Consider the following 21,807-nt stretch of genomic DNA (forward strand, 5'->3'; position numbering starts at 1 on the left):
CTCCAAACAGAAAATTAATAAAGAAATAATGGACTTAAACAAAACTCTAGAACAATTGGGTCTGACAGACATCTACAGAACATTCTACCCAAAATCCACTGAATATACGTTCTTCTCATCAGCTCACGGGACATTCTCTAAGATTGACCATATCCTAGGACACAAAGAAAATCTCAAGAAATTTAAAAAAATAGAAATCATACCATGTACTTTCTCAGATCACAGTGGAATAAAACTAGAAATCAACCCTAACAGAAACTCACATTTCTACACAAAAACGTGGAAATTAAACAACCTCCTACTAAATGATTACTTCGTAAATGAAGAAATCAAGACGGAAATAAAAAACTTCTATGAAGAAAACGACAATGGAGAGACAAGTTATCAACTCCTCTGGGACACAGCTAAAGCAGTTCTGAGAGGAAAGTTTATCTCCATAAATGCCTATAACCAAAAGGCAAGAAGATCACAAATAGACAATCTAATGAAACGACTCAAAGAGCTGGAAAAAGAAGAACAGACCAACCCCAAACCCAGCAGAAGAAGTGAAATCAACAAGATCAAATCAGAACTAAACGAAATTGAAAACAGGAAAGCTATTCAGGAGATTAATAAAACAAAAAGTTGGTTCTTTGAAAAAATAAACAAAATTGACACGCCATTGGCTAAGCTAACGAAAAGCAGAAAAGAGAAATCTCTAATAAGCTCCATCAGGAATGAAAAAGGAGATATCACAACTGATCCCAAAGAGATACAAGATACAATTTATGAATACTACAAAAATCTTTATGCACACAAACTGGAAAATGTGGAGGAAATGGACAAATTTCTAGAAACACACAGCCTCCCTAGGCTCAACCAGGAAGAAATAGATTCCCTGAACAGACCAATCTCAACAGCTGAAATAGAAACAGCAATTAAAAATCTCCCTAAAAAGAAAAGTCCCGGTCCAGATGGCTTCACACCTGAATTTTACCATACTTACAAAGAAGAACTAGTACCTATCTTGCAGAAACTATTCCACAACATCGAGAAGAACGGAAACCTCCCCGACACCTTTTATGAAGCGAATATTACTCTGATACCAAAACCAGGAAAGGATGCAACAAAAAAAGAAAACTACAGACCAATATCCCTAATGAATATAGATGCAAAAATTTTCAACAAAATTTTAGCTAACCGAATCCAGACACTTATCAAAAAAATAATCCACCACGACCAAGTGGGCTTCATCCCAGGGATGCAGGGATGGTTCAACATACGTAAATCTATAAATGCAATTCACCACATCAACAGAAGCAAAAACAAAGACCACATGATTCTTTCAATAGATGCAGAAAAAGCTTTTGACAAAATTCAACACCCTTTCATGATACGAACACTTAAGAAAATAGGCATAGAAGGGACATACCTAAAAATGATACAAGCCATATATGACAGACCCGTAGCCAACATCATACTGAATGGGGAAAGACTGAAATCATTCCCACTTAGAACTGGAACCAGACAAGGCTGCCCACTATCTCCACTTCTATTCAACATAGTGCTGGAAGTCTTGGCTACAGCAATCAGACAGGAAAATGGAATCAAAGGTATCCAAATAGGGGCAGAAGAGATCAAACTTTCACTGTTTGCTGATGATATGATATTGTATCTAGAAAACCCCAAGGATTCAACCAAGAAACTCCTGGAACTGATCAATGAATTTAGTAAAGTCTCAGGATACAAAATTAATACACAGAAATCAGAGGCATTCATATACGCCAACAACAATCTAATTGAGAACCAAATCAAAGACTCAATTCCCTTCACAATAGCAACAAAGAAATTAAAGTACCTAGGAATATATTTAACCAAAGAGGTAAAAGACCTCTACAGGGAGAACTATGAAACACTGAGGAAGGAAATAGCAGAGGATGTAAACAGATGGAAATCCATACCATGCTCGTGGATCGGCAGACTCAATATCGTCAAAATGTCTATACTACCCAAACTGATCTACAGATTCAATGCAATACCTATTAAAATCCCATCAGCATTCTTCACAGATATAGAAAAAATACTTTTACGCTTCGTATGGAACCAAAGAAGACCCCGAATATCAAGAGCAATTCTAGGCAACAAAAACAAAATGGGAGGCATTAATATGCCAGATATTAAACTATACTACAAAGCTGTAGTAATTAAAACAATATGGTATTGGCACAAAAACAGGAATATTGACCAGTGGAACAGATGTGAGAATCCTGATATAAAACCAATCTCATATAGCCGTCTCATCTTTGACAAAGCAGACAAAAACATACGCTGGGGAAAAGAATCCCTCTTCAATAAATGGTGCTGGGAAAACTGGATAGCCACCTGTAGAAGGCTAAAACAGGACCCACACCTTTCACCTCTCACAAAAACCAACTCACGCTGGATAACAGACTTAAACCTAAGATATGAAACTATTAGAACTCTAGAGGAAAAAGTTGGAAACACTCTCCTAGACATCGGCCTGGGCAAAGAGTTTATGAAGAAGTCCCCAAAGGCAATCACAGCAGCAACAAAAATAAATAAATGGGACATGATCAAACTACAAAGCTTCTGCACAGCCAAAGAAATAGTCATGAAAGTAAACAGACAACCTACAGAATGGGAGAAAATTTTTGCATCCTATGCATCCGATAAGGGACTGATAACTAGAATATACTTAGAACTCACGAAAATTAGGAAGAAAAAATCAAATAACCCCATTAAAAAGTGGGCAAAGGACTTGAACAGAAATTTTTCTAAAGAAGACAGAAGAATGGCCAACAAACATATGAAGAAATGCTCAACATCTCTAATCATCAGGGAAATGCAAATCAAAACCACAATGAGATATCACTTAACCCCAGTGAGAATGGCCTTTATCAAAAAATCTCCAAACAATAAATGCTGGCGTGGTTGCGGAGAGAGAGGAACACTCCTACACTGCTGGTGGGACTGCAAACTAGTTCAACCTCTGTGGAAAGCAATATGGAGATACCTTAAAGCGATACAAGTGAATCTACCATTTGATCCAGCAATCCCATTGCTGGGCATCTACCCAAATGATCCAGTGACACTCTACAAAAAAGACACCTGCACTCGAATGTTTATAGCAGCACAATTCATAATTGCAAGGCTGTGGAAACAGCCCAAGTGCCCATCAATCAAAGAATGGATTAATAAAATGTGGTATATGTACACCATGGAGTACTATTCAGCTCTAAGAAACAATGGTGATATAGCACACCTTATATTTTCCTGGTTAGAGCTGGAACCCATACTACTAAGTGAAGTATCCCAAGAATGGAAAAACAAGCACCAGATATATTCTCCAGCAAACTGGTATTAACTGAGTAGCACCTAAGTGGACACATAGGTGCTACAGTAATAGGGTATTGGGCAGGTGGGAGGGGGGAGGGGGGCGGGTATATACATACATAGTGAGTGAGATGTGCACCATCTGGGGGATGGTCATGATGGAGACTCAGACTTTTGGGGGGAGGGGGGGAAATGGGCATTTATTGAAACCTTAAAATCTGTACCCCCATAATATGCCAAAATAAAAAAAAATAATTAAAAAAAAAAAAAAAAAAAAGGTGATGTTAACAACATGGAACTGTACTCAATACATAGAGAGCTACAGTAAGTTGTTTCTAGCATTCAGAAATAAAGTCAACAACAAAAAAAAACCTTAAACTGAAACTGAAAAAAAACCACAAAAATTATAAACAAATACTTACATGTATAGGCATGTGCATTTTTCCAAAGAGAAGGACCATGGCTCACAGTTTTAATTTGATTTTTAAAGTATTTATAATCCCCCAAAAGGAAAGATGGCTAAATGCATATTCATCCTATACAATAATACAGTAATTATAACACTGAAGATCACATGTAGACATGACATAGTTTATAAGACACATTGTTCAGGAAAAAAGCAGGTTGTATATTATAAATAATCTGTATATTATTTATGTAAGTACATGTAATCTACATTTTCCCCTTAAATGTACACATGTGGATTTTCAGAATTGTGTTACAAAATTGAGAACAGCATTATCCATGAAGAAGGGGAGAGGGGCTAGAAGCAGCTGTGATCAAGAGACTTTAGCCTTATCTGAAATGTCTGAATTCTTTTCTTCATGGAGAACTTGTTATATATTGCTTCCATAGCCAAAGTTAATTTCCAAAATGTTAAGAAAATACCACAATCCAATTATACTGAAACAGCAAGGCCATGTAGAGCCTGGTTCCCTGGCCCAGGCTAAGCAGTCCCTACCTTCAACTCTCCTAGCTAGAATGGGAATTCTTACTGAGGTCTATCTTAGTCTGCTTTCTGTTGCTTACAACAGAATGCCTGAAACTAGGTAATTTATAAAGAAAAGCAATTTATTTCTTATAGTTATGGAGGCTGAGAGATCCAAGGTCAAGGAGCCACATCTGTTGAAAACCTTCTTGCCAGTGGGGATTCTCTGAAGAGTCCCAAGGTGGCACAGGGTGTCACATGCGGAGGGGGCTGAGCATGCTAACATGCTAGTTCAGGTCTCTCTTCCTCTCCCTATAAAGTCACCACTACTACCTCCCACAATAACTCATTAATTCATTAATCTATTAATCCATTAATCCATGGATAGATTTATTCATTCATGAGAGCAGAGCCCTCATGATCTAATCTCCTCTTAAAGGTCCCACCTCTTAATACTGTCTCATAGATTAAATTTGAACATGAGTTTCAGAGGGAACAAATATTCAAACCATAGCAAGGTCTCAGGTCTAGGCACATGGACCTCTATTTCTGTTTATAAAGACACAAAGATTCTAGAAGATACACTGTCCAATATAAAAGTATAGACTAGTATATGCCTGCAGTCCTAACTGTTTAAACTATGAATGCTAAAAGTAAGCCAGACATGAAAATGAGAGTATTTTTCTATATTTTAAACACAAAAGATATACTAAAAGGCCTTAATCACTATTTAAGGTAAAAAATAATGTTATGACATTGCTGTGCCACAAAATTGTAAATAAGAAACTACATGACTGTAGAAATTACTATTTTAAGCAGTAAGTCGCTAAACAACTGAAAATTCAGACAAGTGTGAAAATTTAGGGAAAAGAATGAAAGTTTAAATGCATTAATCGGCCAGGTGCAGTGGCTCTCCCCTGTAACATTAGCACTTTGGGAGGCCAAGGCATGAGGATCACTTAAGCTCTAGAGTTCGAGTCCAGTCTGAGCAACATAGTGAGACTTCATTTCTTCAAAAAATAAAAAAAATAGCTGGGCACAGTGGAACACCCCTATAGTCTCAATTACTTAGGAGGCTGAGGCAATAGAATCACTTGAGCCTGGGAGTTTGAGGTTGCAGTGATGTTGATGCCACTGTACTCTAGCCTGGGCAACCAAGTGAGACACTGTTTCAAAAATTAAATAAGTATTAATAAATAAAAATAAATGCATTAAGCATTTCTGCAAATATAATGATATTCAGGTTTATTACATCTGTTGAATTCTGATTTTTAGTAGAAAATAGTACATCTTTCACAATAAACATAGTGTAAATTCTAAAAAAAAGTCCCATCAGAATGAACTACTAAGGCTTCAAAGTGTCTGTTGTATTTTCAGCTGAATTAAATTATATTTATAATATAATTTCCACTTCTCAAATTTTCCTTTCTCACCCTGCAAACTCCTGCAGTCTCCCAAAGGTAAACTACATGTGCTGAACCCAGAACCAGAGCTCAGGGTCCAAATTCTAGATCTCTCATTACACCATTAGCCACACTAAGCACAGCTGAATAAATACTTTGATAAAAATATAAAAACCAACCCCTGACTAAAGAGTTTAAAATCTTTGAGCAAACTAAAGAAATATTCAAAATGTTTTAAGATTACTGATAAAGCCACATGTCAGCAAGTACAAAATCAGAGTACAGTAGAAGGTGACTATGTTAGGTATTGAATACAGAGCACCCTTTTCAAAGGTACCTGGCATTTCAAGGTGATGGAAATTACACAAACACACCCCATGGCAAATAAATGGGGTCAGGACACAGCTGGCAAGGAAGGCTGGCTTTGGTGCTGTCACTGAACTTAACAAAACAAACACTGGTTTCACAACAGTCATTTCTTAGTACATGCATAGTATGTGATTTGGGAGGGGCGGGGCAGTTATCATGAAAAGAAAAAAAAAAAACTCCAGTCAAAATCTACCTAAAAGAAGAGAGTAAATATCTGTGGGATCCTATTAAAGGATGAACTTAGGGAAAACCTGAAAACTAGCTGGCCACACACCTGGCACTAACTGTAAGAAGCACACAGTGTTCTAACCTGACTAATACAATCAATATTTTTCTTGAAACCCACATGCTTTTCCCAGAGATCCAAGAACTGCTGGCTTAGCCCTCACACTGCTGTTTCAGGTGAGTCACTGCAAGATTCACCTGTGTGCGGCAGGTTCCTTGTGTCTGGGCACAGTTCCAGATAATCACCTTTAGAGGTCAAATAATGACTTTCCAAATTCATTGAGGTTTCAAAACCTCAATGAATCTCTTCCACCTATGACCAACCAAACATTGGGAACAATGACCACTTAAATTATTTCAAATACGTTCATGTTCCCCAAGGCTTGAAGTGCAGCACAAAGTTATATTCCCTGGAGTGAAGAAATCCTGTACTTCCAATTAAGAACAGATCTACACACTTGGACGATCAAGTAAATGAAGAATAAGCCTGTCCCCATACTCTAAGATTAAAGAACCCAGGTTGTATTCTTGACCAGAAGAGAACAGCTCATCTCTGTATGGAGAGTGTACTGGCAGAGACACCACTGCTAAATACATTCACCATTAATCCACTTTCTTCTACCATAGAAGTCTGTGGTAGCCTAAATGCTCAATATTCTATTGAAGCCCGATCAAATAAATGCCCTTTTTACCTGGTTCTAACCCTCCTTTATTCCTAGATGGCCACAACCCTACAGTTAAACCTGTCCCAACACTGTAAATGGGGAACCACCTGTCACCTGTGTAGTTGAACATTGCCCTACCTGGCACTGTCCAATGAAACCAAAGGAGACAAAAACATGCTCAGACAAATTGCACTATAGACTGGAGGCTTAAAGACCTTATGTAACAACCATAAATTACTGCAAATTGCTGCACTTCAAAAGAGTCTTTGGCACACTGAATACTTCTTACTGTCAACTGATGAGGAAAGTTTCACATCCCAGCAGGCAGGCAGGTGTTTGCAACAAAGATAAGAGATTTTTAGAAAATAAAACAACCAACAGGAGCTAATGCACAGTGCACCCACTCACTCCCCTCCTAAGTAGAAAGTCAAGGTATACGCCAAATTGAGACCTAACCCACTGCCATAAAACCCCTTGTCCTACTCTTTCTGGGATCTAGGCCTTACTCCAAGAAGAGTTTGCTGTTAAAATGTCACATACAAGATTAGATGCGGTCTACCCTACTAATTTGATATATTAAAAGTTAAGCATGGGCCGGGCGCAGTGGCTCATGCCTGTAATCATAGCAGTCTGGGAGGCCGAGGCAGGCAGATTGCTCGAGGTCAGGAGTTCGAAACCAGCCTGAGCAAGACCAAGATCCCGTCTGTACTAAAAAATAGAAAGAAATTAATTGGCCAACTAAAATATATATAGAAAAAACTAGCCGGGCATGCTGGTGCATGCCTGTAATCCCAGCTACTCGGGAGGCTGAGGCAGGAGGATCGCTGGAGCCCAGGAGTTTGAGGTTGCTATGAGCTAGGCTGACGCCACGGCACTCACTCTAGCCTGGTCAACCAAGTGAGACCCTGTCTCAAAAAAAAAAAGAAAAAAGAAAAAAAATAAAAGAAACAAAATAAAAGTTAAGCATGGAAGGATGATGCAAAATATATAAACATATACGTATAGTGGATGTCTTTCAAGACCTGCCTAAACACTGCATGTCCTCTACAAGGAGGGATCAGGGGATGAGGTCAGACAGAGAAATGGAGGTGCTGATCACTTATGAGAAACCTTCTGATGTTGTCAATGATTCACGAAGCCTCCTCTCTTTAGGGTCCTAACTGCAACTTGTACATTTACTAATTGGACAGGCTTCTAAAATTGCAAGGACTATTTACTGGTGTTAAAATATCTACTTTCCTAAAAGCCAGAGATGGTTGTATCTTCTTGGTAGATAGAAAATCCACATGAGAAGGACAGAAGATAACCTCAGGTAGTGATTACTTCTGGGGAGGCAGGAAGCAGAAAAAATACTGTAATGGAGGGAATGATTAGTTGAATCTGTCTAAAAATATAGAAGCTGAAGCAAATACATTAAAATATTAGCATTTGTTCAATATGGGTAGTGGGAACACAGAAATCTATTACGTTTACCTATTTTTTAAATTTGTCTGCAGGTTTGAAGCATTTTATACCAAAAATATTGAAGTAAAATTTAAGTGAATAGGAGACACAAAAGGCATAAAGAAAATGTAGGCTGGTGCCTAAGCAATGATAAATGGCAAAGTCCAGTCATGCTAATTTGATTAAATATAATTGCCAAGTAACACAATAAATATACACAGGCTTCCTGGTAACACTCAACTCTAAGATAACATACAATAAAGTTAGAACTCACTTTATAGTTTTATATTTTATTACAAGATAGTTGTTTTGTTTGTTCTTTTTTTTTTGTTTGAGACAGAGTCTCAGTCTGTCACCTGGACTAGGGTGCCGTGGTGTCAGCCTAGCTCACTGCAACCTCAAACTCTCGGGCTCAAGCGATCCTCCTGCATCACTCTCCTGAGTAGCTGGGACTACAGGCGCATGCCACCACATTCAGCTAATTTTTTTTCCTATTTTCAGTTTCCCAGCTAATTTTTTCTATTTTTTTTTTAGTAGAGGGTGTCACTCTTGCTCAGACTGGTCTCGAACTCCTGAGCTCAAGCAATCCTCCCTCCTAGGCCTCCCAAAGTGATAGGATTACAGGCATGAGCCACTGAACTGCACCGCAAGATAGTTTTTTTTATATCAATCTTATTAACAAAAGGCACATCAGTACATTTATTATTTATTTATTTATTTATTTAGAGACAGAGTCTCGCTTTGTTGCCCAGGCTAGAGTGAGAGCTGTAGCATCAGCCTAGCTCACAGCAACCTCAAACTCTTGGGCTCAAGCAATCCTTCTGGCTCAGTGTCCCGAGTAGCTGGGACTACAGGCATGCGCCACCATGCCCGGCTAAGTTTTTTGTATATATTAGTTGGCCAATTTATTTCTTTCTATTTATAGTAGAGACGGCATCTCACTCTTGCTCAGGCTGGTTTCAAACTCCTGACTTCCAGCAATCCACCTGCCTCGGCCTCCCAGAGTGCTAGGATTACAGGCGTGAGCCACCGCGCCCAGCCAGTACATTTATTTTATGTGAAATAAAATGCATGTCCATATTGGAAGTTGACCTGAAAGATATGCACTACTATTTAATTGCATGTACATTTGTTCACTTAAATGAAAGCTGGTCTTCAGGAGGCATAAATACAGAGCCTGATTTTCTGTGCTAAAGCTAAGTTGGATCAGCATGTAATTGCTACAGAAATCCACATTTCTGTTTAGCATCAGAGGCCAACAGCAGGATTTAGCCCTGTGCTAACAAACACAGCTGCTGCCACAGAGAGAAAAACTCAAAAAATCCACAGCCTTCTTCCTTCTCTCAGATCCTCTACCAAATGGTCTATAGAAACAACCAATGAACTGAATGATAGCCATTGAGAACTGACATGGCCTCAAAAAACTTGTCACCAGTTTTCCCATATTATCTGTTTTGGTAAACACATATCATGAGATCATTAGATTAGGGTATGAGACTGTCAATACAGCAGCTCTGTGTGTAGGTGTTACCACTTTACCATATGCAAAAATCGGGGACCAGTCTGGCCCATAGACATTTTGTTGGACCCACACCACATGTCTTTAAACTTGAATTGGGATAACACTCATGAAAGTTTGGATATCTGTATCCTCTTTTCTAAATAGAAGATCTAGCCACACTGAGACCTGGCATTCATGTGATTTGAGCTAAGTAATAGCTGCTCAATTTATAAAAGACCTGTTTACCGCTGCCCTCCCCTACTCCCTAATGCCTACACACACTTATTCCCACCACTTGTGCTGCCACTGTAGGCATTTTAAATTGTGGCATAATACTAACGGTGCCATACCTTGGAGGCACTGGAAACGTATGGATTCTCCTTAGAACAAAATTAGGAAATCAAAGGGAGATAGGGAGAAAGGGCCTAATCTCTAGAAATTTTAATCCCAATACAGGTTAGAAGAGGGGAGGTAGAGCCTGAACCAGAAGTCATATCCCACCATTACACACATTCCCGTGGTCCTGGATACTCAACACCAACATAACTCCTTTTCTTACGCTGGTGGGTTCGCTAAATGCATGAGATTCTTGACTCTCAATAATGCTCACTGTGGCTGAAAAAGAGAACTGCCTCTGCTCTGATACTGGCTAAGGACTCGTGGAGGTGTACTGGCTTGTTTTTGATGTCATGACCCCCACCCAAGCCAGCCATGGGAATTCCTTTCTACTTGCTAATGCATCAGATACACGAAAATGTGGTGCCCAAATTCTTATCAAGTAAACTAAGCATCACGCTGTCATTTTATAAGCCAGTAGGAAAAGAAATTATGGTTAAAAGACAAAAGATGTTTGATGGAGAGAGGAGAAATTACTCTTCAATGCAAAAATAAGTTGATCACAAAAATAAGTGTCAGACACATGCATACATAAGACGCACAGTGGAACAGAATGCCACTCATTAATCAGCTTTAAGAAATTACAAACGTGTCTATAGCAAATGAAATTTCCAAGGAAGAACTATAATAAACTCCCTATTGTGCATACATGCATAAATGGGTACATATACACATATATACACACATATGTGTAGATATCCTGAACTTTATCATAATTATGGCTATATACATATCTACACACATATGCCTGTATATGTGTTTATAGCCATAATTATGATAAAGTTAAGGATATATTAAGTTATCACTACACACATACTATATTTTAAAAAAGATACCCATTAGGAAGTTCCCAGAGTCCATAGTATAGCAGTCTCAAGGCACGTTATCAAAGCCTAATTTTCCTGATCAGAAATGTGAGAGTTCACGTTCTCATTAGTGCCTGCAGAGTTCTGAGAAGCATTTCACAATCTAAAAAGAAGAGTTTTTCTCCTTAGGGTCACAGGATCACTGGTAGGAAAAATAAAAGCCACGTCCACACATAATTTTCACAACTTGTTTTTTCCTCCCACAGATAAAAAATAGAAGGTAAACCCTCACCGCAGAGAGCTGGCTCCATGTGGATCTCAGTGGCTTATGGTGAATCACGATTTTTTCATCTGACTTCTGTTCTTTGGGCTCCGACTCCTCATCAGAGTCAATGTCAAGGGCCTTTTCTTTGTAGTTTTGATACAGGACAGCGTTTTCTGCAAGAAAACAAGCTCTAAGTGTCACTACTTGCCCTCAATCATTATGCAACTTATTCTCAACAAAATTCCATACTCAATGTTTGGTCTCCAGTTTAATAAATAACAAGGAGGAAAACAGATTTTGTCACTGAAGAATGATTACATGAAAGTGATTTTCTCACAGCTCTGTCCCAAACGTGTCTTCAGTGGAGGGGAGGGGCCCATACACAGGATGCCAGCAGAAGCAAAGTTTCCCTGCCTCTGCTCACTTACTCAGGAAGGACGGTCAGGCCTATTAAATCATTATCATTTAAGTTAAACTGCATTCGCTGCCTTACCTTGTCTTCAAGGTACATCAATATTCATGTATCTATTTCGCAAACATTTACCATACATCTATGATGTGCTGAGAGTAAAATGGAAAACAAAAGATACCTCTCATGAGCTAACAATTTAATGCAAAATCAGTCAAATTCACTCATGCATTTATTCATCTCTTATTTAGAAAATGCCTACTAGGTGCCAGCAACTGTTTAGCATTGGGAATATAATAATAGACCAAAAAAACAAAAATCTCAGTCTTCATTAGCTGACATTAGATCATGAGAGAATAACGGCAATAAACAAACAAGTAATGTTTACAGTACTTCAGATGCTGATAAGTGTCGCAAAGAAAAGCAAAACAGGGAAGGAGGCTGGAAAGTGCTGGGAGGAGGGTGTGTGGACATTACACAGGGTGGTTTAGGAGAGCCTCACTGAGGTCACATTTAAGCAAAGACATGAAAGAGGTGAGAAAACAAGGCTGTACTACTAGGGAAAGAGCATCTCATCAGGGGAACAGCAAGTACAAAGGCCCTGAGGAAGGCATCTGCCGGCTGTGTCTGTGTGTGCAAAGAGCAGCACAGAGGCCTGTGTGGCTGCAGTACCATGAGGGGCAGGAAAAGCATAGAAGATAGAAGTCACGGGTGAGTAGAGGGCCTTGCCTCATTGTCACTGAAGGGACTTTGATTTTTACTCCAAATGTGAAGGCAAGTCACTGTAGGGTTGAGGGCACAATGATTTTACACAAATACATACCTATAAACTGAAGGAGTTATACACAGGGGCTCTCAGAACAGGCTGTAAGCAGGGAGTGATCTAGTTTGAGGGTCAGGGAGGTGACAATGAGCAAAATCTAAGGTCTAAAGCTGAGAAGATACAGAACTAAAGAAAAAGCGTATGCAAAAGCCATGAGGTGACAGAATTCAGTCACGCACCACACAACGTTGTCGAAGTCAACGACAGACCACGTATACAACAGCGGCCTCACATGATTATAGGTGAAAAATTTCTATCGCCTAGTGACATCACAGCTGTCCTAATGTCACGGAATAATGCATTAGGTCATGCTGGTGTAAACAAACCTACTGTGCTGCCAGTCATATAAAAGTGTAGCACATATAATTACGTACAGTACATGATACTTGATAATGATAATAAAAGACTATGTTACTGGTTTATATATTTACTATACTGTACTTTTTAACATTATTTTAGAGTGCAGAAGGTATTATTATCACAGGAGGTGACAGCTCCATGTGTTACTGACCCTTAAGACCTTCCTATGGAACAAGATGTGGAGGTGGAAGACAATAATATGGATGATCCTGACCCTGTATAGGCCGAGGCTTATGTGTATATTTGTGTCTTAGTTTTTAACAAAAAACTTTAAAAAGTAAAAAATTTAAAATTTAAAAACATGAAAAAGCTTATAGAATAAGAATATAAAGAAAGAAAATATTTTTATACAAAGGTACAAAGTGTTTGTATTTTAAACTGTTATTAAAAAAATCAAATAATTTATAATGTAAAAATATTACAGTAGGCTACAGTTAATTTATTATTGAAAAAAAAGAGTTTTCTGTAAATGTAGTGTAGCCTAAGTGTACAGAGTTTATAGAGTTTACGTTAGTGGACAGTAATGTCCTAGACCTTCACATTTACTCCCCACTCACTCACTAACTTACTCAGAGCAACTTCTAGTCCTGCAAGCTCTATAGAGATGTACCATTTTTATCTTTTATACTGTATTTTTACTGTACCTTTTCTATGTTTAGATACACAAATATTTACCATTGTGTTATAATTGCCTACAGTATTCAATACAGTAGCATGCTGTATTGGTTTGTAGCCTAGGTGCAATAAGCTATAGCCTAGGTGTATGATAGGGTATACTATTTAGGTTTGTGTAAGTTCATTCCATGATTTTCACACATTGACAAAATTGCCTAAGGTCACATTTTTGAGAACGTATGCTCATAGTTAAGCGATGCATGACTGTATCTTAAAAGAACTAAGGAAGGTCAATGTGGATAAAGCTTGGGTGTGTCTACTGACCAAACAGTGCAAGGTGAATTGAGAGATGAGCCAGACAGTCCAAATCTACCAGGGCTTTGTAGGCGATGTTAAAGAACTGGATTTTACCCTAAGTACAAAAAGGCCTGAGTTTCTTTCACAGAGTAATGATTGTACTTTATCCTGAATGCAGTGGGAACCCACTGAAAGAAAAGATTTGCTTAATAAAAGGCAAACACTGACTACCTTAGACTAATCTGGATGTTATTTGGGGTGGTCAATGAAAGATGATGGAGATTTGGGCTATGTGACTTAGAATGGACTGATGATAGATTGGATAAGGGGACAGAGAAAGAGAGATGTTAAGGATATTTCCTAGGTCTTCAGGTCCCACAACTGAAAAGTAGAAGATGGGAACTCCAAAAGAGTGGGGAAGATTATGAGTTTGATTTGGGACATATTGAGTTTGAAATGCCTTTCCTATCTACCAAAGCAAGCGAACATCTGCCTCTTTTCTCATCAACTGTAGATTGTTCCGAATGCACCATGTCTAAAGTTGCATTGGAGTCTACGCAAGATTTTACTGATCTCTGATTGTTCTGCAAATGTAAAACAGATTATAAGAGTAAAGACTGAGTGTCTCTAGTCTTCAAAGTACTTAGTGGTTGGCACAAAGTATATGCATAACATTGCTGATACGAGTTTTCATTCATTCTCACAACGTGGCCAATGGTATTATTAACCTCATTTCACACATGAGATAGCTCAGTGAGGTTAAGGTCAATGTCACTCAACTCATGAGGCTAAGCAGTAGGACAGGAGCCCAGGTTTGCCTGGTCTGAACATCATGGGTTCTCACTACTCGACAACACTGCGTCCTGAGTTTCATTTTAATCATTAACCATAAAAATCCTGCATTCCTCATGAACATGTGAAAAAGAATTTCTATGTCATCACATTTGGTAAGAGACAAGAGCAATTACATAGAAACAGCTCCTTGTAAAAGGGAAGAACATAAAAGTAATTAAATTGAAGGTCTGCTTTCTGACTTTAAAAAAAAATCTCAAAATTGTTAACTCTCTGAGTCAAAGATCACAAAATCAATGTCAAATTCCAGATGTAAGGCATCTCCCTAAGTAGATATCAGGCAGATTCTCTGTTTACTTCACAGTCATAGAGTGGTACAAAATGAACCAAACTAGACTAAGAGCCAGATCTGTGTCCTAGTACTAGCTGTGTTATCACCTGTGTGACAGTGGACAAGTTACTAAACCTCTCAGAGCTTCCAGTTTCCTCAATTATAAAACCACAGAGATGAATTTATCCTAACCAGCTAAAATATTGTATATGAATTTCTTTGCCATATAGTGTCTTAAGATTGGTGCAATAAATGAATTTTTATAAATTAGTCATTTTTAAAGACTTAATGGGAAACTCATCTTTATAAGAAGTGTATAGGGAAATGTTTTGTAATCACCCAAGGTTTAATATTTTATAACTCTAGGTGGTTTTACAATTAGCTTTACTTACAGAGGGGCATTCCCTTCTTCATTATTCCTTAAAGGTCAGGAAACTTTCGCATTTCAAAGCATGACAGAAAGTAGTTTACCTTCACTGCCACCAAGACCCTGCAGTCCTATATAAGCGCTGCAGGTGGGACTGCTCCCTTGATGTTCTTCCAGTTGGCTGACATTTGACCCATTTGTTTACAGAAAGTCCACTAATCTGATTAGGGTCTGAACACACCTGGTTAGAGCTGCTTTTGTTTTTGAGATCCTTAACGAAGTACTATATGGGGTACAAATTCTTAAGGATACGTTTTTGTCAGCCAGGAGAATTATATTTACCCAAAGTTGAAACTTAATAAGGAAACAGGAAGTCGGAAATTATAATAGAATGTGGAAATGTGGGGAAAAGAGTATTAAAGTCAAAGGAAATGTGACCTAGGGAAAAGGGACCTCAGATCTATATGTCAAAGTCTGAGAATTTTTAACTAAACAGCTAAAGCTTGCTCTTACTCTTTCTCCATTTTATTGAGGAAGATGTGAATAAAGCCAAGAAGAATAGAGCAGAGAAGAGCAGTGAATAGAGCAGAGAAGAATTAAAAATCCCAGGACCTGCACTGAAAAAGTTATCAGCTTATACAAAATGCCACTAATTATATTCACTGTTAGTATTACTAGATGAAAATTTAGCTTAGTGCAGAGCTTTGGACTGTATAATTTGAAAAGAAGTTGGACATACTTCTCATCTTAAGCATTTTTGTTACTGCAGTTGGATTTCAACTTATAATTGGTATTCCACATTGAAACAGCAATAAAAGTCTGGAAAATTAAATGCTTACCTTCCCCATCAAATGTTCCTTGTCCTTTCAGCATTTTTTTCTAAGAGACAAGAAAAAGTAAAAAAAGGAAAAAAGCAAAGCAAACTATGTATGAATGAGCCAAATAGAAAACACAGCTATTTTAAAGTAAAAGTACTTTTTTTGTTGTTACACTCATTAGATTTCCAAAAGCACCCAGCAGATGAGCCCTAGAGCAATTCGCTCATATGACTACAATTCACTGAAACAGTAAAATAAAATACACAAGGTTCCCCACACCCCACCAAAACAGATTGAGAATCCTCAAATGACCAGCAGTTCAACTCATTTCACTACCCGTGATTCGCCATCACTGTTAAATTGAACTTTACTATACTTCCAGAATTAGGAAAAATAAAAAACATAAAATGTTATGTAATTTTTTTTCTTTAAGACCATAGTCTCTAAAATAAAACAGGCTTGCTTGTGTATTATGTATGTGACATTTATATAGCCTAGTTCCAGTTCTCTGATTAATCAGGAAAAAATGTCACTGCCAAACAGAATCTCTGCCCTATTGCTGAGAGCTGCCTTCTAGGGAAGGCAACACACACTTCAGAATATCCCTCTCTAGTTTTCTCTGTTTCTTTATGTCATATTTGGCAATAATTTAGTTAAGTGCAGCTCCTAGTCCTACACCAAGGAGCAACACCACATGGTTCACTCCAATCTGAGGTTTTGAGCTACCAATTTGTCAAATGAACTCATGGATAAATGGGCATAAAATGGGAATAAAATACAATAAAAGGCCATGGTGACAAAAATAAGCAACAAAAAAGACCACAAACTATTTGCGCCCTTTTTGACTCTGGCAATTGATTTTAAAATTCACACTTTATCTGAATGACAGATCTGAATGATCAGCACTCAAAAAACAATTCAATAAGTAAAAGCAGAAAATAATCAACAGGCTCAAATGGGAATCAGTATTTTCCCTTATCGGCTGTGATAACAGCTACTACCCACTGACACCTCTAAACAAACACCAGGGAACTTGACCACAGCCAGGAGCGCAGATCTAAGCTTGCTCCCCTCCTCCCTTCAGCTACCAGTATTAAAAGTGCTCAGGACCCACTCAGCCAATACTTAATTTGATGTAAAATCTTCCCTTTTGTCTTCCAGATTTTGCCTGAGCTTAGAAAGTTAACTGATAAGAGTTTCACTTCTTTCCACAAAGTTGCATTAAACAGTGGCCAAAAGATAGACATACACAGGTAATCAATAGCGAAAACCAGAATTAAAAGAGAATAACTGCTCCTGGTTTCCTCTGTGCTGCTCCTCCTCACTCACAACACACTCACTTTTGGCATGCCACACTCCTGCCCACTCTTACCTTTATCCTTCCCAGGCTGGAAAACTTCTCCTTGTCTTCCATCACTGCTTTCAGAACAGGCTGGGACATTCTGTTCTTCTTCTTCGAGCTGGTGGGACTGTCAAAGTCAAAGCCACTGACCACCGCCCTGCGATAGGACGTGGACCGCAAGCCTCTCCGCAGAGACCCCGGGCTATCCAAGTCGTTCTCGACCTCACCCTCCTCCCCTGCGTGGCCCAGGGGTGCTCCAAGGCCTTCCACCATGCTGCGCACCTTGAGGAGTCTCTTATGGGGCTCCACATTCTGACTGTTGGATTTACTTATTTTAATTTCTGAGGCCAGGCTCTTCGGAATGATCTGCTGCTTCCCCACTTTGAGGGCGGCGGGGCTGTTTGTACTCAAAACCACGGAAGGATTCTCGGGGAGCTCGTTCTCCTGCGAGGGCAGCCTCTGGAGGGGGAGTTTCTGTTCCGAAGACCTTTTCTGGGGCGCAGGAGACAGTCTCGAGGGTACCGGTTCGGGGTCTATAGCCGACTGACCGGATTGCGAACCGAAGCCAGGAGGGTCTTTACCAGGGGCAAAGCCATTCGCGGTAGGGGAAGGCACCGGGCAGGCAGTCAACCCAGCCGGGCGCTCCCCGGGGCTGCAGGGAGCGAGTGCTTTAGGAGTCCGCGGGGGGCGCAGCACCGGCGGCGGCGAGGAGAGCGAGGTCACCGTGCCGTTGGCTGGGGTTTTCGGGGAGCCGCCTGGCACCGCTTTGAGGACCTGAGGTGACTTGGGCCGTCGAAGTCTAGGAGAGACAGCCCTGTACTCCAAGGAGACCGTACCACCATTAGCCACCGCTCTCCGATGGGCGCCCAGAAGCAGGGGACTCCTGTGGACAGTCCTGCTGTCCGAGGCGGTGGGCACCTGGGCGGGAGTCTTTGCTGCGGGGAGCGTCCCTCGGTCTTCCACCGGGAAATCCGTGATCAGCAACCCGCTGGGGCTCTGATAAGACTGGGGCCTCGGCTTGCTCCGGCCCAGCAGCTGGGGCGGAGGGGTCGAACGACTCCGCCACAAAGGGTTTATGCTTTTGCTAGAAAAATCCACTTCGCTCTCGCCGTCCATAGCGGGGCCTCGGGGTAAGCCCCGGGAGGAACAACACGCTGCTAGTCTTGCCTAAAGAAGAAAAGAGTTATGGAACTTTGCCTCGGGACAACCAGGCACGCCTCGCAGACTCGCGCGCTCGGAGCCCGGCGGTCGTCCTGCTGTTGCGCGGGACACCACCGCACGGCACTTACCCGCCCTTTCTCGGGCAGATCTGGGCTGCAGCCCAGGAGGATTAATCCAATCACCTCCGCGTCCCTCCACGGCCCAGAAGCCACCCGCATGGAATGAGCCGTCACCAGTTCCCGGGGTGCAAGCCGTTGTAGAAACTTGGGACGAGTTCAGCTTTCTTGGGAAAAGTTCAGCTTTCTTGGGAAACTCGCCGCGGGACGCTCCCGTCCGTCGCCATCCGGCCTCCCGCCCTCATCGTGGCTACCCTCGCGCTCAAACTGTCCGGCTTCCAGGTGAATTTGCCTTCGGGGCTTGCAGAGCCCGGGGCCAAGGAGCGCCCACCGCCCCGTGGGTGGCCCGGTCCGGGACCCGAGCGCGGCTGCAAGCTCTCCGGGGAGCTCCGCAGCGACCGCGGCGCCGGCTCCGCCCCCACGCTCGGGCCTGCCCCGGCCTTAGCCCCGCCCAGAACCGCCTCTGTCGCAGCCCGAAAGTAGCCACGGTCTCCCCGCCCACGCGTGCCTTGAAAGCGCTCCGGTTTCTGGGTAAAATAAATGAGCGCACCTGAGCGAGCTCGGGGGTTTCGGGCTGGCAGATGCGGACTGGTGGCGTTGGCGCCACCGGAGCTGTGGGCGCGCGAGGTCGTTGCCGGGAGCACATCGTGGGAACCAGCGTGGGAGCCCTTCCTAGGTGCAATTTATGAACCCCTGAACCGTGGAGGATCGCTCTTGTTGCAACCGAGAGCGAGCGGCAGAATAGGGTTTGTGAAATGCGTGAGCAGCAGCGCAGAGTTTTCACGCAGAGAGCCAGGCACCTCCCAGCGTCGGGTGGTCTTAACGGATAGATTTGCTTGTTTATGCCTAGAGTATTTCCAGAGGAGGAACTGGCAGCTGTGGGGAGGAGAACTGGATGGCTAGGAAACCGCAGAGAGGGAGAATTTTCATTTCATAATCTTTGAATTTTTTATGCTTTGAACCTTGAATTACCTACGAACAATAAACGCAATTTAGACTACAAAAAAGAAAAAAGTATTGGTTTTCCAGAGTACATAGAATGAAATTCAAAATTCTTGCTATGGGTTACAAGGCGCCACCGGCCTACTTCTTCAGCCTAGTCTTTCCTCCATGACTTCCTCCCTCACGATTCTTTGGCCACACTCATTTACAAGTTTGACAGCTTCAGAACCTTCCCTTTTATTCCTGCTAGTCCTGCTGACTTGTGACTCCGTCAGAAAGGCCTTCCCCTTACCCCTCCTGAGTTAGACCACTGGCCCCCTGTTTATTTTCCCAGTCACTTTTCTCTTGTATTTCTGCAATTACCAAAATTTGCACGTATATATGCGTGTTTATGTTTATTGTCTCTTATGTCTTTACACTACAATCTGCCTAAGAGCAGGGGACATGTTTATTTGTTTCTCCTCGTTATTCCAGGCACATACTGGTCAATTAATAAGTATTTGTTGAATGAGTGAGTGAATGAAAGGAATGAAGTGAGAACAGCGACCATGCCTTCCAGAATGCTCCGTTGCCCAATAGTATAAAGTTGGTTGTGTCCTGGCCAGGCTCCTGCTGTGTGAGAATAATAAGGCAAACTTGAGAAGACAAATAATTTTAGAATATAAGATCTGTATAATTGATGCTATTAGCAAGACATGGGCCCTTCTCCAAGTTCTCTTTCAGCATTCATGCATTCAGCAGGGACGTATGAGCATCCACTGTGTGCACATTACGCTGCTTCTTTTTGCCCTAGATACAAATTTTAAAAATTTGTATTTAAAAAATTTTAAAAAGAAATTTACCAAATATTTCAGTTGGAGGATGTATGGCTGATCACTCATATGTACATAGACACTTTTTAATATAGGACATTTTCTATATAAACGTGTTACTTTTATGTTGGAAAAATATAAATTAATTTAGAAGTGCTTACCTAATAATAAATGGAATGTTTACCTAATTCAGAATATATGACCTATGTTAGGAGCTATAAATGGTGATGCAAGAAGCTGACTTCTCTTCAAATTATGTTCGTGCTACAAATAAGTGTAACTGGTGTTTGTGAGAATAATCACAGGATCTGCCTACCTCATTCCTAAGCAACAAAATAATACCCATCAAAACAGCAACAAAACACTGAGCTCTTCACTAAGGGAAGTTTGGAAATTCACAAACCTAGTGCCTATTCAATTTATTATTTGTATTCAAATCTAAGACATCTTGGATTGTATGTACCACCAAGAAAGGAAAAGAGCTGCTAAATAAACTATGACACAATGTGGGATCATATAGGATTTTTACTTTATACTTAATTGAAAGAATGTTCTTAGACTTATTTGACATAGATTTTTTTTCTTAGCATGCATTTATAGAAAAGCAAAATATAAGCAAAATAATTAAGTCTTGTACATTGAGACTAATTTTTCTGAATCCTTTTTATGCATAGAATTAATATGTGTGTTCTTCTACATTACATCATTGATAATACAGCACTTCTTAAAAAGTTGTTCCGATCTTGTATCTGGGATTTGCTTCCTAGCTGATGACACCCATTCTGCAAATAGGCACTATCCTGTTTGACTAAACACGTAATTTTCTCATTCAACTAAATCATATGTCACTACATGCTATGCAGCTTCTCTATTAATCACTAGAGAAAGTTTCTGACAAATTGTAGTTCCATCCCTTAACCATAGTTCTATATGATACATGAATTGGTTGTATTAGCCTCCTGTTGCTTTGGAATTTCTTTGACCTAATCTGACACATCTGGATATTACTCCTGCCTTCAATTGCATTTCTTAGATTGTGGCTTCCATACATGTTGTTTTAAATTGCATAGAATTTAACAGAAATGATGACAATTCAAACAGTTATGACCATGGTCACAAATACAGAAGCAATGCCAACTATATATCATCACTGTCACCTAGCCACTGGCTATATGTTTGATAGTAAGACACAGCTCAGTTTCAGAGGTTAAAAGGTGGTACCAAATGCTTCTTAAAATTGAATCAATATGGTATATTGAACTATTAGGAATATGTTATATAAGTATAT

The 21,807-nt window shown here is 40.3% G+C and overlaps 1 protein-coding gene across 1 annotated transcript in view; it reads right to left on the minus strand.

The window, feature by feature from the left end:
* The window catches only part of ARHGEF26 (Rho guanine nucleotide exchange factor 26), a 126,056-nt gene extending 106,894 nt beyond the window's left edge, over positions 1-19,162 (minus strand). The window contains exons 1-4 of the mRNA XM_012774383.3: positions 18,778-19,162; positions 17,519-18,655; positions 16,168-16,207; positions 11,362-11,507 (exon numbers count right to left, since the gene is read on the minus strand). Coding sequence (XP_012629837.1) covers positions 11,362-11,507; positions 16,168-16,207; positions 17,519-18,655; positions 18,778-18,867 — 1,413 coding nt within the window. The 5' untranslated portion in view covers positions 18,868-19,162. The remainder of the gene's footprint in view (positions 1-11,361; positions 11,508-16,167; positions 16,208-17,518; positions 18,656-18,777) is intronic.
* Between the last annotated feature and the right edge of the window lie 2,645 nt (positions 19,163-21,807).

The sequence above is a fragment of the Microcebus murinus genome, chromosome 1 (genome assembly GCF_040939455.1).
Source record: "Microcebus murinus isolate Inina chromosome 1, M.murinus_Inina_mat1.0, whole genome shotgun sequence".
Lineage (NCBI taxonomy): Eukaryota > Metazoa > Chordata > Mammalia > Primates > Cheirogaleidae > Microcebus > Microcebus murinus.